The following is a 16,683-nucleotide window of genomic DNA, read 5'->3' on the forward strand; positions in this document are numbered from 1 at the left end:
GTGGGCCTCTGGGTGGCTGCGGCCCCCGAGCAGAGGACCCGTGGGTGCTGCCCGCCCTGCTGTCCTCTTCCACGGTGGGTCCATGGCAGGGCCGGGACTCACAGAGCCTGGGTTCTTCACCTAGTACTGGGCACACCTGGCCCCGGAGGCTGAAACCCAGCTGCTGTGCAGCCGCGTGGTGTGCTGTGGCCCCGGAACCGTATCCGCCCGAAGGAGCTGAGTTTTTCCCCTCAACCCTCAGCCAAAGGGGGCATGTCTTTCTGATGGGTCTGCCTTTTCGTAATTGGCTGATTGGCACAAAGTCTGGCTTCTGCCCTGGACCAGCCCCGCTCCCCAGCTCACGAGCACGTATACACCTACTCTTTTTTTTTTTTTTTTTTTTTTTTTGCGGTACGCGGGCCTCTCACTGTTGTGGCCTCTCCCGTTGCGGAGCACAGGCTCCGGACGCGCAGGCTCAGCGGCCATGGCTCACGGGCCCAGCCACTCCGCGGCATGTGGGATCCTCCGGACCGGGGCACGAACCCGTGTCCCCTGCATCGGCAGGTGGACTCTCAACCACTGCGCCACCAGGGAAGCCCCCTACGCCTACTCTTTATCCTGGGCCTAGGTTCCCAGAAATCACAGCCAGAGCTCCCAGAAGTAGTGGCCCAGCCTCCCCGTCCCAGCTTCTCCTTAGCAGAGTGTGGGAAACAGCCCCTCCTCCTTCTCAGCCTCCCCCCAGCCCCCTGCACCCCAGCTCGCACCCCCTCCTGGCCTTTCCCATGCCTGGCTCTGTCCTCATCCTCCGTCTCTGCTCTCCCAGACCCTGGCCCTCCCCCTCTCCTCAGACACTCCTTCTAGACCCACTCTTCCTGCCTCCAGACCTGAGGGAACAGAGACCAAGGAAGGGTGGTGAGGTCATCCCACCTGCCGCACCCACAGACCACCCCCTGTACATTTCCCACCACATCCCACCCCACCTCCTGCTGAGTCCTCCCCGGCTGGGTGTGAGTCAGGGGCCCTGGGGAGGTGGAGCGACGCCTGCTGCCCCTTCCACCTGCTCCTCCCCGATGGAAACACCCAGGACCTAGCAGGCAGGAACTGAGGGGACAGGGGACACTGATGGATCGGGAGCTAGCGGGGCTGTCCCTGGGGTCTGGTCTGGCCACGGTGGAGCCTGCCCTTTGGCCTTGTCCCACGTGACATCAGGAGTAACCCGTGCCAGCAGGGCGAAGTATTGGCCCTGGGTAGTCCTGGGAGAGGTGCAGTCAGGGCTGAATCAGCACAGGGGGCCTCAGAAGCAGGGCCGGGCAGGGCTGAGACATGACTGACTAGAGGTCTGGAGCTCTCCCGGGGCTGGGAGTTGGGCCAGACTGAGCCGGAGCACCAGTGGGTCCCCAGGGCCTCCTAGGTCCGTGTCCCCGGCCTCCCAAAGCGTTCCTGGGGCTCCCCCAGGCCCTGTGGTATGGCTGCCACGGAGCAGGGTGGCTGCTGGTCAGTGGGCAGTGTAATGACAGGGTGAGATGTCTCCACCCATCCCTGACCCTGCTGAGGAATGTCTGGGCTCTTGCGGGGTCGTGACCTCCGGTGCACGCAGGCCAGCCGCCCTCCTTCCCATCGGACTCTCACCCAGGCTGGGCTTCTCCTCCTCAGGGGCATCTTCCTGGACACCATCGTTCCCAAGTACGAGGTGAATGGGGTGAAGCCTCCCATCGGCCAGAGGACCCGGCTCAGCAAGGGGGACATTGCCCAGGCCCGCAAGCTCTACAAGTGCCCAGGTCGGGGCAGGGGTGGGGACAGGCCAGGGTGGGGTGGAGGGCAGGCCCTGGGGCCAAGAAGGTTGAGGCTGTGAGACTTAGAAAAGGCTGAGGCTGCCTGGTGTCGGGGGACGGGGCACCCAGGGAGGGGGGGTGTTCAAGTTACAGACCCAAAGTGGGGCTTGGATCAGGTGGGGAGATGCCGAGCCACCCGTCTTCTGAGGGTGAGAGTGAGGGACAGTAGGAGCAGAAAATGGGGGGCGCAGAGCGATTCTCAGGGAGTGAGATGGAGTGAGGCCCCCCGAAGGAGCTTGACCTTAACTCTGGAACCCATGTTGCCTTGACAACAGGGCATCCTGCAGCACTAGGTAGAAAGGAAAGGAGAAGGGATGGATCTTAAAGGGACAGGGCCATCCCAGACTCTCTCCTCTCCCCCAAAGGATGCCAGGGCTCAGGGCAGGGAAGCCAGAAAGTTGGGGGGATTGGGCACGTGCAGCCAGCAACCCAGTCATTTCCTTTCCTTGACAGCTTGCGGAGAGACCCTGCAAGATAGCACGGGCAACTTCTCCTCTCCCGAGTACCCCAACGGCTACTCCGCCCACATGCACTGCGTATGGCGCATCTCAGTCACACCTGGGGAGAAGGTAACTGAGCATCCTCTCCTCTGCCAGGACCCCTGAGTAGGAGAGCTTAGTCCATGTGGCTGTGAGTGACCTCCCTGGGAATGTAAACTCATTCACCCTGCAGGATGATGAGAGGCTTCTACTAATAGTTGTATATAAATGCTAACTTGTGAATGGCATTTACTATGTGCCAGACATTTTTCCAAGTGCTTCTCAGATCCATTCACGGGCTTTTTATGTGGAGTCTGGACCTCTCACCCACCCCTGGACCTTCCATGTCCTTCATATTTTTATTGCTCCCAAGAGTCAGCTTTAAGGCTTTATTTCCCTTGATTGGAACTTGGTTCTTAATGTCCTAGTGCAACCTTGAGCTGGGTTAGATTTTATTACCGGTCGCGTTGCTCATTCCAACAGCACTTTGAATCAGAATTCCACCATCCAGCAGGTAGCCGTCCTCACTCTGCCATGAGCTCATTTGATAAACATGTCTTCTGGGTGTTCCGAACCTGGCCTTTGATCAAAATATTGAACAGGACATGAATTAAAGCAGATCCAAGATCTCCCTCTGAATTGACATTGACCCAGTAATCGGCAGGCTTGTGGCAAAACTATTCCACTAGCTATGACTACGCTAAATGTCATTACCAGCCAGCCACCGGTCACCACCTTATTGACCAACCACCATATGAGCTGCTTCTGAGACCAGGCCTTTGTCATCTTTATGTCTCTGGCACAGGAAGTGATTAATAAATGCCGAATACATGGATGAATTGCCTTACGAAAACAAATCCACCAGTTTCACCAGTTGGTAAACCCCCTTTTAAAAAGGAAGTGAGATTTGCCTGATGTACCTTGTTTCAAGTGAACCCCAAAGTAGTCAAGTGTTTCTTTTCTAAATGGTCATAGACCATCTGTTTAATTGGGGATCACCATTGAACTCAGTGGTTTGCAATTCCCAGAATTCACTCTAAACCCCCTTCCCAACACACGCATGTGCATGCACGCATGCATACAAACCCCTTCTGAAAACTGGGAAAGATTTTGTTCTGAGTTCTCAAGATTACAGACACTGCTCACATCTGCAAGTTATTTGAATGTCCTCTGATGTCATTTTTGAGTCTAGAGGCAAAAGCCAATTTAAAGAGGCGCTCGCTGACTCTCCTTCTGTATTATTGGGCTTCTATTTCCTTTCCAAACGATGCTGATTTTATTTTTTATAATCTGAAGATCGTCCTCACTTATGATAGACTTTTATGGAGAGCTGAGTAATTCCCTGTCTCCCTTGGCTAACTTTCTACCATCTTCCCTCAAAAGTGAACCCACCCCTTCCTTGTTCTTCTTGTTCTGAATCTAAGTTAAAAATTGCAGTCCTTTTCACTGTCTTGTAGTGACCTTGCCCTGGATTCCTTCATTCCTCTGCTGAGGGTCTCCAGCCTTCGGAAATCTCACCGCAGATAACAATAATAATAATAACAACTAATGATTATTGAGCATATGATTGGCCAGGCATGTGTTAAATCTCTGTGTTATGTCTTTTAGCACAACGTTATAGGCTGGGTGCTAATGTTAGCCTCATTCTGTATATGAGAAAACAAACTTGGAAAAATTAACTTGCCCAAGATCTCATAGATCCTAGATTATGACATAAAAGTCTGTGATTGAAATACTCTGTGTATTCCAAAGCCTTGTCCCATTCCAACAACTAAGTGCCCTTCGGCAACTTGTGTGGCCACTAGGTGCCCAGTGCCGGGCCCAGCCCTGGGGATGGACAGGTGCACGAGACAGTCCGCGGCCCCACGGAGCACAGAGTAGGGTAGAGCATCACTTTCTTTCCCATTCAGGAGGTTTGCTCAGTTGGCAGGCATATGGCAACTTGGTCAGGACCCTCTTCTTTCCTTGCTTTGTGGGCTGGCATGGGCTGGCCCTAGTCTCTAGAGAACACATGGCCTTGCCTTAGGAGCCTCTCTCTGCCTGGGACCTGCTCCCTTCATAGCTCCCACAAGACTCCCCATCCTTTTTCAGAGGCCTGCCCGGAGCTCAGGGAGAGAAGTGGGCTACGGATAAAAGATTAACCAGTGCATGATTGTAGAAATGCAAAAAGTAAAACCCACCCATGGTCCTGGTTGAAACTGTAGAGTTGTAACTGAACCAAAGATGGAACCCTGGGGGACAGAAACATTTAAAGGCTGGGGAGGCAGAAGAGGATGGTATCATAAAGTTGGCATGGCCACTTTTTGTTACTTACCAATTATGTGCCAAATTATTGGCATCGTACATGCGTGATCTCGTTATTCCTCACAGCCGTTTCATGACGTAGGTACTGTTATCCCTACTGGAGAGTGGAGGGAATTGAGGCTTAAAGTGCAGGAGGAGATCTGGCCAGGTTTGCTCAGGTAACAGTGGTGGAACCAGCATTCAGTTCTAGGACTATGTGACTCCAAAGTCTACTCTTTCAACAGTAAACCTTAAATAAATCCACGTGTGTTAGCAGATGGACTTTGACATCTGTTTGGCTCCTGAGAGGTTGTTGTTTTTCACTTGCCTACCAGTTCTCAGCTTATTGCCAGACATGCAAGTGATGATATGTAAAACTTATCTTGTACAATCGTGCAAGTCGTAGGGATGTCAGGCAGGAGAAAGAGCCGCTCTGGAGGACTCCTTGGAGGATCCTCAAGTCTTTACACTGCATGTAATTAGCAACTGCCCTGAAGAGGATTTACAGTGTTTCCCAAGCAACGAAGGGAACTCCTTTATGAGCGGGAAAGTGGTTTCAGAAGGAGACCGTAGTCAAATGTTGCAGAGGAGCCAGGAAGATAAGAACTTAAAATGTTTTTGGATTTGGCCGAATCCACCCTCGTTCCCATCAAGGTCCCACCCAAATTCTGGCTCCTCCCATCCCCCAGCTGGGCAGAGATGACCCCTCCCATCCCTCCTCTGCAAGGCCTGGGCTGGGCCCTCCCTTAAGTCCCTCTTCTCAGGCACTGAAGGGCATAGAGCTCTGAGCATGGAGGGAAAGTTGATGCTCGTTCTTTGCACAGCCGTTGGGCAAAATTGATTGGTAGGCCTGGGGAGGCCACATGGAATGGAGGTTAAGGGTATAAGTTTAAGATCCAGAGTGCCTGGGTTTGACTCCCAGCTGTGCTCTGTACTGGATGTATGATCTCGGGGAAGTTGCTTACCCTCTCTGTGCCTTTGTTTCCCCATTTGTAAAATGAGCCTGGTGATAGTACCTCCCTCATGGGGTTGACACGAGGATTAAACAAGTTAATGTACATAAAGTGCTTAGGGCACTGCCTGGAACATAGTGGGAATTCAATCAGTGTTAGCTGCTAGTATCATTCTACTGTCCTGCTCTATTAAATGAGTGAGCCCCGGTCAACTTCCCCGGGTACCTCATTTGCCACCTTCTATTTCCTGGATTCTGATCCGGACCGTCCTGTGAACCCAGTATCAAACTATCTAAGCAAATTCAACTCCAGGAGCGAAATTAATGTTTATCAAGTGGCATACCCTGTCATATGGATGTGTGACATGTATGTATGGCACCCGTGTCAGACAAGGTCGTAAATTTTACATGTATTAATTTGATTCCCCTAAGTCCTATGAGGCTGGTACTATTACCGTTACCATCTTACAGATAAGGAAACAGAGGCCCAGAGGAGTTACATGAGGCCTAAGATCTGACTGAAGCCAGACAACAGGTCCCCCAGGGTCGGCGTGTTCTCCCATCTCCTCCCTGAGAGCACCCAACAAGCATGAGGAATACTTGCCACACGCAGGGTGCACCTGGGGACTCTGGACCCGTATCTCATTTACCCCCGACTCCCCAGTGGAGTTCTTATGGTCACCTCCATTTTTCAGACAGAGACAGCGAGGCACAAAGTCAAGCCATGGGCCGGAGTCACCAGCCAGGAAGTGGCAGAGCTGGCCCAGTTTTCCTTGGCAAAGGGCAGTGCCCCTGCCACCAGCGCACAGCTGTTTCCACACGACAGAAGTTGTTACAACTCTTAATTAGACACCTCCGGTCTCAGTATAACTGTGGCTGCACCTCCCTGTAGGATGCCCCTGACTGCTCGCCCAGGTCTCTTCCTTCCACGTGAGGTGGCCTCTGCTTCCTCCTGCCCGTGGCAGGTCTTGGGTGGGCCCTGTGGGGCTCTGCTGGCTGGGCACGGTTTCTTTTTCAGAGGCCTGAATCCATCCCCCCTGGACAGAGTCACAGTTGTTTCCGGGGAGGAAGGGAAAGTGGCTGCCGTTCTCAGGGCTGCTTGCTGAGTGAAATTGATTGGCAGGCCCAAGGAGGCCACGTGGAGTAGGGGTTAAGGGTGTAAGTTTAGGAGTCAGGGAGCCCTCACTCGGCCCTCTGCATTCCTCCTTCCACCCAGCAGCTCTTCGAAAGATATTTTTGTTGTTTGCTAGATATAACAATAACATATGCATGTTGTAAAAATTTTGAGCAATATAGGAAGGCCTAAGGTAAAAAGTGAATTTTCTCCCCTTGATCATCCTCCAAATCCCACTCCACAGAGACAACTAAGCATTGGTAACACTTGGGATGTCCTTCCAGACCCTTCTAGTGTGGGGGTTTGGGGGTGGCCTTCTGTAACTTGCCTTTCACTCAACAATAAATCACAGTCATCATTCCATGTCAGCACATATAGATCTACCTCAATCACTTTTGTGGTTGCTTGGCATCCCATCATCTTGATTGCCCTTAAATTATTTAATCATCCCCTCAGGTCTCTTGATGGATGCTGATTTAAGTTCTTCCAAGCTTTTATTACTGCCAAAATAAATACCTTGAAACTTAAATCTTTATACGCTTGGGCAAGTATATTAGAATAGATTCCAAAAAGCAAAATTCTATTCAAGAAATATTTATTAAACAACTATTATGTGCCATGCACCGAGGATTCCATAGTGAATCAAACTTCCTCTGTGGTCATACTTGGTCTTTTCTAAAAAGGTAAAATATTGGGTCATAAGACACTGGCTCTATAGCAAGAGTTAGAACAGATTTTCAACTTCAGTTTTTCAAAATGCCAGGACTTGTATTTTTATCATAATAATAATAATACTCCCAATGATGATTAATCATCATCATAAAGAGTAATATAGTGCAGTTTTCGGGGGTTCCCTGGCAGCCTAGTGGTTAGGATTCCAGGCTTTCAGTGCCGAGGCCCGGGTTCAATCCCTGGTTGTGGAACTGAGATCCTGTAAACCATGCAGCGCGGCCAAAACAAAAAAGAGTAATATAGTGCACTTTTCATGTTTTTTTAATTTTTAGATTTTTATTTATTTTTTGGCTGTGTTGGCTCTCCGTTGCTGCACGTGGGCTTTTGCTAATTGCGACGAACGGGGGCTACTCTTCCTTGCGGTGCGCAGGCTTCTCATTGCGGTGGCTTCCCTTGTTGCAGAGAATAGGTTCTAGGCGCACAGGCTTCAGTAGTTGCAGCACGCAGTCTCAGTAGTTGCGGTACGCGGGCTTAGTTGCTCCACGGCATGTGGGATCTTCCCAGACCAGGGATCGAACCTGTGTCCCCTGCATTGGCAGGCAGATTCTTAACCACTGCGCCACCAGAAAAGTCCCCTGTAGTGCACTTTTCAAAACGTGATCTCACTCGATTACATCTCAGAGTAACAAAATTAATGAAAGCCCCCCCAAACACAAACATATTTAAACTCATGTGTGAATCAAAAGAAAATATGAAAGATGGACCATGGGTTCCAAGCTAGGTCAGAAGAAATGTGAGTACACGGGGGTGAAAGGCAGTGAAAGTACAACAGGCTCAGTAGATTGAAGGTTGCAGTGAACCGGAAGGATCGTTGAGCTCTGTGTACAGAGGGAGTGAGCAAGGAAAGATTGGGGCTCATGGATGTAGAGTGGGGTCCTTGGATTTGAGATTATGGATGATAACAAGGTCGAGGGCATGGTGTGCTGGCTGAGAAGGGGCAGAGAGAGGGTGAAAGAGGAGGTTAGGGAATTCAAAGGTCAGGAAATGGGAAGGATAGTGCAGGTGGATATTGAAAACACCAAGAAGGAACTTCCCTGGTGGCACAGTGGTTAAGAATCCACCTGCCAATGCAGGGGACATGGGTTTGAGCCCTGCCCCAGGACGATCCCACATGTCGCGGAGCAACTAAGCCCATGTGCCGCAACTACTGAGCTGTGCTCTAGAGCCCACGAGCCACAACTACTGAAGCCCACATGCCTAGAGCCCATGCTCCACAACAAGAGAAGCCACCGCAAAGAGAAGCCCACGCACCACAACAAAGAGTAGGCCCCGCTCGCTGCAACTAGAGAAAGCCCGCGCACAACAACGAAGACCCAATGCAACCAAAAATAAATAAATAAAAATAAAATAAAATTTAAAATTAAAATTAAAGAAAAAGAAAACACCAAGAATTCTGACGGGGTCGGTGCTAAAGTGACCATGAGCCAGGAGCTCTTCCTTGACCAGTGGCAGTATTGGCTGCAGACAGCAACTGCCAGCACCTGTGGGATCTTTTTCATTCTGGCCTCCACTCTGTCTGCCTCTAACACTGCGGTGAGCCACAGGGGAGATGGACACCCTTGTCCCCTTCTCCTCCAGCAGGGAACCCAGCTAGCACCTAACAGGTGGGCCCCTTGGGCCTTCTCATGCCCACTGCATACTCCTCGCAGATGCGGGTGCCATTCTCTGGAGTCCCTGCTTGTTGGACTCTGAACATACAGCAGGCTTCAGGGCTCACTCCGGAAACTACTAAGGAAGCAGTTTCCCTCCTAGGAAGTGTGCTTCTCTACCTGTTCATATGCCCCCCTGCTGGGGAGACTTGGTACTTACCGAGGTATCAAACGTTCCTCCAGTATTAGGTGAACATTTGACGAGTTCAAGGGCTGAAATAAGTTTATGTGAAGGAGGTGCTTAGGGCAGTATCTGTACCCATGTATTGCTGTGTTAGGGTGAGATGCTGTTTCCTCATTTTATGCACCATTCATTTTATGTACCATTTTATGCAGAGGCGAGATTCAAACCCAGGCTCGTATGACTGGAATCTGAGTTTTTCACTAGGTGGTCTTTTCATGCATATGTCTTATTCTTTTAAGTCCTAAGTTCCTTGACAGGGACATATCTTTTTTTTTTTTTTTTTCTTTTATTTATTTATTTATTTTTGGCTGCGTCAGGTCTTTGTTGCTGCGTGCAGGCTTTCTCTAGTTGTGGTGAGCGGGGGCGCCTCTTTGTTGAGGTGCGCAGGCTTCTCATTGCGGTGGCTTCTCTTGTTGTGGAGCACGGGCTCTAGGCGCATGGGCTTCAGTAGTTGCGGCACACAGGTTCAGTAGTTGTGGCTCGTGGGCTCTAGAGCTCAGGCTGAGTAGTTGTGACGCACGGGCTTAGTTGCTCTGCGGCACGTGGGATCTTCCCGGATGAGGGCTCGAACCCGTGTCCCCTGCATTGGCAGGCAGATTCTTAACCACTGTGCCACCAGGGAAGCCCCTTTTTTTTTTTTTAATTGAAGTATAGTTGAGTGTCTTAAACCCATTCTTGGGAGGCATGCAGACCTGATAGTCCCTTCAGCGGTTAGCACGAGCCCTGCCTAGAACCAGCATTCAGTAAATACGTGATGATGGGTAACTCAGGCCTTCTTCCCTCTGCTCTTCCGCTCTGGACCTTTCATTCCCGTTCAGACCGCCCCCTGCCCCCAGTCCCACATGCCTCCCTGGGCCCTTCCTCTCACCAAGGAGACCTCTTCCCTCTAAAGATGCTGTAATTTATATTACTTAAGTTGACCATGAAGAGAGCTGGGTTTGTTTAACCCTAAGCAACGGCTCCTTACTAAGGAGATCAGTGAAATGAGACCCAAGGTCTCAAACATATTTTCAACGAGGCTGTGCATTTTAAGTGAGGCCTGGCTTGGGATATCTGGGAAGAATGCTGACTAGAACTGGCAGATGGCTGGAGATGAGGGACACTTCTGTGCCAGGAGCTCCTTTCTGGAACACTTAACTATTTATAACCCATGGCAAACAGCCTCACGAGGCAGGCAGCGGTCATGGGGCTGGTGGGCGAGGCCGGCGGGCGATGTGTGGGCAGCGGTGTCACCTTCTTCCTCCCCCACTTCCCCAGATCATCCTGAACTTCACGTCCATGGACCTGTACCGCAGCCGCCTGTGCTGGTACGACTACGTGGAGGTCCGAGATGGCTTCTGGAGGAAGGCGCCCCTCCGAGGTACCGGCACAGCCCTGCCTTACTTCCTCCACAGCTGCGTCCTTCTTAGAACTACTCACGTGACACGCTGTGCATCCTCCCCCCAACACTAGCACTTGGCTATGGGCAGCACCCTAGCATGGGAACCAGGAGTCCTGGTATAGTCAGTGCTGCCAGCTCCATCACTAAATGTGTGACTTTGGGCAAGTCTCTTCCCCAGTCTGGACCTCAAGGTCCTCAGTATGGGCTTCCAGGCCTCCCTCAGAGGGTGGCTGTCAGTGTATAGGTGTGGGCAGTCACACAAGGTGACAGAGGGAGATGGACAGGCCCGTCCTCTCAGCTCCAGGCTCTCTTCCTCATCTGGGCGATTTCAGAGGCTCTGTTTTCTGTCTGCGAGATGTGGCCTGAGGGTGCCCACAATGCAGTCTGGTGCACCACAGAGGCCTACATTCCTGGCACGGCCGCCCAAACTTGTTTGCACAGGGTGCTTTGTCTCAGGGTAGGGGAGTGGGTAAGTGGGAGATGGATGGGTCAGAACCACAGGACAGAAGATGCTGTAATGGACACAGAGTTAGAGGCTGAAGAGCTACATGAATTCTCCTTCTTCGATCTGGATGTGAGCCTAAGTAGCTCAGGACCGCTCATTAGCATTAGAACTTTGTCTCACAGCCTCTGCCTGAAGCAGGCTGACAAATCCTTGCTAACCATCTCTTTTTTTCCCCCAGTTTCTGATGTTCAAATATTTCTTATTAGTCACCCAAAGCAGCTGTCATTACGACACTTCTTGCTACAGAAGTGTTAGCATTTCCAAGATTGCTGTTTCTTTCTTTTTTTTTTTTGCAGTTTCTTTTTCATAACTTACATTCCTAGGGCAGCACCCTCTGTCCATTGCTGAAAGTTGGGAAACACCCATCTTATTACGAACACACAAATCATCCCTAGTCAATTCTTTTTTTTTTTTTTTTTTTTGCGGTACACGGGCCTCTCACTGTTGTGGCCTCTCCCGTTGCGGAGCACAGGCTCCGGACGCGCAGGCTCAGCAGCCATGGCTCACGGGCCCAGCCGCTGCACAGCATGTGGGATCTTCCCGGACCGGGGCACGAACCCGTGTCCCCTGCATCGGCAGGCAGACTCTCCACCACTGCGCCACCAGGAAAGCCCCCTAGTCAATTCTTGACTACAAAGAATTCCACAGATGGCCAGCCTCATCCGCTTATGTGGATTCTTGTCAGGTTTTATTTCAAAGAGGACATTTTCTCACCCAGTCCCTGGATTCTGGGATTTATTTGGGGTCCCATGGCATCCCCTGCATTTGAGCAAAAGAAAACTGTGTTTGTTTTTGGTTATTACTTGTTTGCATGGAGAGTAAATAAGAAAGGATCAGTAGTGATGGTGATGCTCTTTTTAAAAAGTAAATAAAACACAGGTACCATTGGCTAACGTGAGGAGTCACCTTTCCTCCCAGAAACAGACTCCTATCCTTTCCCTCAAGGGCATGAAATCTTCTAGAGTGGACTCTGGCTCTTCAAGGCCAAACTGGACCTTGGACCAGATGCAGGCCAACTTGAATGTGTGTCAAGTGTAGACCAGGGCCAGAGCCCCCGAGCCCCTCAGAGAGGTGGGGAGGGCTTCCTGGAGGTGCAGCCCTGGTGCGGGAAGGGAGAGGGCCTTGCTTTGGGCCTCAATGCCCCCTGTCCACGCCGTCTGTGCAGGCCGCTTCTGCGGGGGCAAACTCCCAGAGCCCATCGTCTCCACCGACAGCCGCCTCTGGGTTGAATTCCGCAGCAGCAGCAACTGGGTCGGGAAAGGCTTCTTCGCGGTCTATGAAGGTACCGAGGCAGGGGGACGGGGGAGTCAGAGGTGGGGTCCTGGGGCACCCTAGAACCACTCCCTCCTGGCACCCCAGGGGCAAGGCCGAGGGCCCGTGAAGGAGGAAGCAGAGATCCCACTGGGACTGGCCAGGGCCAGGGGCACTGGGAAGCCGGGGATGTAGGTGGGCAGGGCTAGAAGAGGCGGGTAGAGGGGCTCTCGAACATTGCAGAGCGTTCTGACTGACATCCTGTTTTTCCCACCTCGTCCCCTGTCCCCAAAGCCATCTGTGGGGGAGATGTGAAAAAGGACAACGGCCACATCCAGTCGCCCAATTACCCCGACGACTACCGGCCCAGCAAAGTCTGCATCTGGCGGATCCAGGTGTCCGAGGGCTTCCATGTGGGCCTCACCTTCCAGTCCTTTGAGGTGGGTCAGAGACCTCCAGGACGGCCCACCTCCTGCGGGCTTCCGGGGCTTGGGTCTGGGCCACCAGGGCTCCTCCTGCTGACGGAGCCCCCGACCCCCAGATTGAGCGCCATGACAGCTGCGCCTATGACTACCTGGAAGTGCGCGACGGGCACAGCGAGAGCAGCACCCTCATCGGGCGCTACTGCGGCTACGAGAAGCCGGACGACATCAAGAGCACGTCCAGCCGCCTGTGGCTCAAGTTCGTCTCTGATGGGTCCATTAACAAAGCTGGCTTCGCCGTCAACTTTTTCAAAGGTGCCTCCTTCCCCACTCCCCTACCCCGGCCCACTCCTGTGGCCAACCCACCGCCTTTGTTCCTTCTTTTTATTTTTTAAAGTTTATTTGACCGTGGTAAGAACACTTAGCCTGAGATCTACGCTCGGAACACATCTGAGTGTACAAACCAGCATTGCTGACCGAGGCACGGTGCTGTGCAGACCTCCTTGCTTGACGGAAACTTTATGCCCTCTGATTCATGACTCCCCCCCAACCCCCTCCCAGCCCTGGGCACCCATCATTCCACTCTTTAATTTTATGAATTGGGCTATTTGCGATACCTCATGTAAGTGGAATCATGCAGAATTTGACTTTTGGGGACTGGCTTATTTTACTTAAAATAATGTCCTGAAGGTTCATCCGTGTTACCGCATATGGCAGAACGTCCTTCTTTTTTAAGGCTGAATAGTATTCCACTGTGTGTCTGAACCATATTTCCTTTCGCCTCATCCGTTGGTGGACACCTTGGCTATTGTGAATGGTGCTGCCATGGCTTCGTTCATTCCTCATTCACTCACTCAACACACTGTGAGGGATTCGTAGACCCTGGCGCCCTGCCCTTGAATTTATGGCCTAACTGGGCAGAAAAGGTCCCACTGAAACACTACATACCTCACTGAGTAAATGACAAACGTAGGTAAAAGTAGCTGACACACGGTAGGTGCTCGACAGAGAACTGACATAACAATTCAGGAGTTGCCTGAAAGTCCAGAACTTTGTACTGAAGGAACATTGGTGAGATGTGCAGGCAGGAAGTACCCTAGGAGCTCAGGGTGGAGACAAGGCAGCGTGGACTTTTCATCGGCGCGAACCTGGGCACTGAGGGTGTTCTGCCCAAACCTCATTTCCTCGTCCGTAAGCTGGGCACAGTTACAGCCCCTCCATCACAGGCTTCATGTAGGGATTGAAGCAGAGGTGAAAGAATAGTACTCAGCCGGGGACGGCACATGAGAGGCCCCAGTGAATGGTGGTGGCCACCAGCCCAGCCAGTGTGGTCAGAAAGGAAGGCTCCATGGGTCCACCTGTCCCCTCCTTCAGGGCACTGCCTGTCCCTTTGGAGTTGTCACAGACAGGATCCCCTGGGGACCGAGTGGGGTTCTGAGCAGGTCACAGCTGACTTCCTCCCCCTGGAATGGGACTGGGGGTGGTCCTAGTAGCCTGAGGGACCCTGGACTTGACTCTCAAGCAGAGGGCAGGAGGAGGGACCCAGGCCCCGGACTGGGAGTCACTGACACCCTTTCCTTACGACCGCAGAGGTGGACGAGTGCTCTCGGCCCAACCGTGGGGGCTGTGAGCAGCGCTGTCTCAACACCCTGGGCAGTTACAAGTGCAGCTGTGACCCTGGGTATGAGCTGGCCCCTGACAAGCGCCGCTGCGAGGGTAAGTGCCCCCAGGCTGCCCAGGACCCTGTTCCCTCTCCCACCCCAAACCCTCCAGCCTGGATCTCTTCTGCCCTTGGACAGACCCCTTTCCAGAAAAACTAGGATTCCCTGGCACTTTGGTCACTACTCATGGATAAGGAATACATTGTCTATTTCAGTCCCCCGGAACACACTGTGACCAGGTGTGATGTACTCTGGTTTGGTTTTGTTTTCATTCTTGTTCTTCTTTTTAAATGCTGATCTTGATTGATTTCATCACCCAGCAGTAGGTCATGATCCACAGTTTGGAAACCACTGTTCTTAGACAGGCACTGAGTTCCAGCCTCTCATTATAAATATTCCCAGGAGGTAGTGAAACACTCTCTGGCTAACTGACTCCAGCTCAGCCTGGTCTTGCTGCGGGGCTTCTCTCCACTCACCTCTGAGCAGCTCCCTCTCCCTCCGTGCCTCCCAGTCCCTGCCCCCTGGTCCTCCCTGCCTCCCTCCCAGCCACGCCCCACCCCGCCCACTGGTACTGCCTTTCTGGAGCCCCTCACCCCACCCCCCACCTCTAAGCAGACGCCTGGCCTGTTCTCTCCCAGAGAAAATTGAAGTGACCACACATCTCCTCCTACTCTGAAGACACCCCCCTCTCCTGCCTCCTTCCCCATAGAGACCACACACAAGCCCCCCAGGCTGGGGGAACCCACAAACCCCCTCCTCCTCCTTCACGCACCCCAGCCTGTGTCCGTGCCCTTCTCTAGAGCAGGGACTCCTGGTGGGTGACGCCACCTCCCTTGTTCCCCCAGCCGCCTGTGGTGGATTCCTCACCAAGCTCAATGGCTCCATCTCCAGCCCGGGCTGGCCCAAGGAGTACCCCCCTAACAAAAACTGCATCTGGCAGCTGGTGGCGCCCACCCAGTACCGCATCTCCCTGCAGTTTGACTTCTTCGAGACTGAAGGCAATGATGTAAGTGCCCGCCTGGGGCTGGGGAGATGCAGGGAGATCTGAGGCCTGCGAGCTCAGCCTGGTGCCTGCTTCCTACCCTCCGAAAGAAATACTCCAGGAATGTAGAGGCGGCGGGTGGGGGGGCGGTTCAGGGGAAGCAGGGGAGGCTCAGGGAGGAGGGCCTTGAAGGCCAGGGAGCACGTGGCACGTGGGAATGAGGACGTGGAGTCCAGAAGCCTGTGGGGAGAGGCAGGGCTGGGGGCTTGTGTGGGGAGCACAAGAGGAACTGATGGGGTGGGGTGGCACTTTTTGAATCGTTAGATGTGGCAAAGCAGGTAACTAAAGGCGAAAGGACCCACAGAACAGGGAGCCTCCTCAGGCGAGGGTGGTCAGGAGAGGCTTCCTGGAGGAGGTGGGCCTGGAGCTGCGCTGCCCCACAGGTGTGCAAGTACGACTTCGTGGAGGTGCGCAGCGGACTCACGGCCGACTCCAAGCTGCACGGCAAGTTCTGTGGCTCCGAGAAGCCCGAGGTCATCACCTCCCAGTACAACAACATGCGTGTGGAATTCAAGTCCGACAACACAGTCTCCAAAAAGGGCTTCAAGGCCCACTTCTTCTCAGGTAACCCCGGACTCCCCAGCTCCGAGCCCCGCATCCCTTTCTTCCTGCCGCTGCACCCCTGTACTCTGCAGCCCCTCTGGTGCCGGGCAGCAGGGTCTGTCCCCTGCTCCCCCCACTGGCCCTCCACCACCAGGACAGCCCTCCCCGCCTGAACCCCGCTATTCCTGAGCCCTCAAGGCTGTATGGGAGCCGACCTGAGGCCGGGCAGGACGTAGGCCTGCAGAAAGGAAGGGAGAGGGCGCTCCAGGCCTCAGGGGCCGCAAGCCAAGACCCGAGAGAGGTCAGGCCCTGGGAACAGGGAGTTCAGTGAGGCCGGCTACTGCCGCATGCAGAAGAGGAGGGTGTTTGCCTTGGACTGTGGGGCGGATTATCTGGCAGCGGCTGGATCTTTAATCGGAACCTGCACACACCAAATGGGGTCATGCCGGGGCCTTCAGAAGCGATGAGGAGCCTCCCTTCCCTCAACCCCAAAGCCTTCCCACTCCCCCGAGGCCCACGGTGGGGGACTCAGATCCAACCAGCACATGTCTGTTGACAGCTGCCCCATGTAAGGCTAGGGGTCAAGTCCCTTTGAGGGCCCCATCTCCGGGCAGACAGGAGGGCATGGGCTGGCTGGAGCAGACAGTTAGTCGGTGAGCAGCCCAGGGATCCTC

The 16,683-nt window shown here is 53.1% G+C and overlaps 1 protein-coding gene across 3 annotated transcripts in view; it reads left to right on the forward strand.

The window, feature by feature from the left end:
• Positions 1 to 16,683, forward strand: part of BMP1 (bone morphogenetic protein 1) — a gene marked incomplete at its 5' end in the record, with an annotated part of 40,481 nt that overhangs the window by 12,041 nt on the left and 11,757 nt on the right. For all 3 annotated transcript variants that reach the window (XM_079706955.1, XM_079706954.1, XM_079706956.1), the window contains 9 exons: positions 1,633 to 1,757; positions 2,265 to 2,380; positions 10,462 to 10,564; positions 12,256 to 12,372; positions 12,636 to 12,781; positions 12,883 to 13,078; positions 14,354 to 14,479; positions 15,270 to 15,430; positions 15,850 to 16,030. In XM_079706955.1, coding sequence (XP_079563081.1) covers positions 1,633 to 1,757; positions 2,265 to 2,380; positions 10,462 to 10,564; positions 12,256 to 12,372; positions 12,636 to 12,781; positions 12,883 to 13,078; positions 14,354 to 14,479; positions 15,270 to 15,430; positions 15,850 to 16,030 — 1,271 coding nt within the window. The remainder of the gene's footprint in view (positions 1 to 1,632; positions 1,758 to 2,264; positions 2,381 to 10,461; positions 10,565 to 12,255; positions 12,373 to 12,635; positions 12,782 to 12,882; positions 13,079 to 14,353; positions 14,480 to 15,269; positions 15,431 to 15,849; positions 16,031 to 16,683) is intronic.

The sequence above is a fragment of the Hyperoodon ampullatus genome, assembly GCF_949752795.1.
Source record: "Hyperoodon ampullatus genome assembly, chromosome: 6".
NCBI classification, from domain to species: Eukaryota; Metazoa; Chordata; class Mammalia; order Artiodactyla; family Ziphiidae; genus Hyperoodon; species Hyperoodon ampullatus.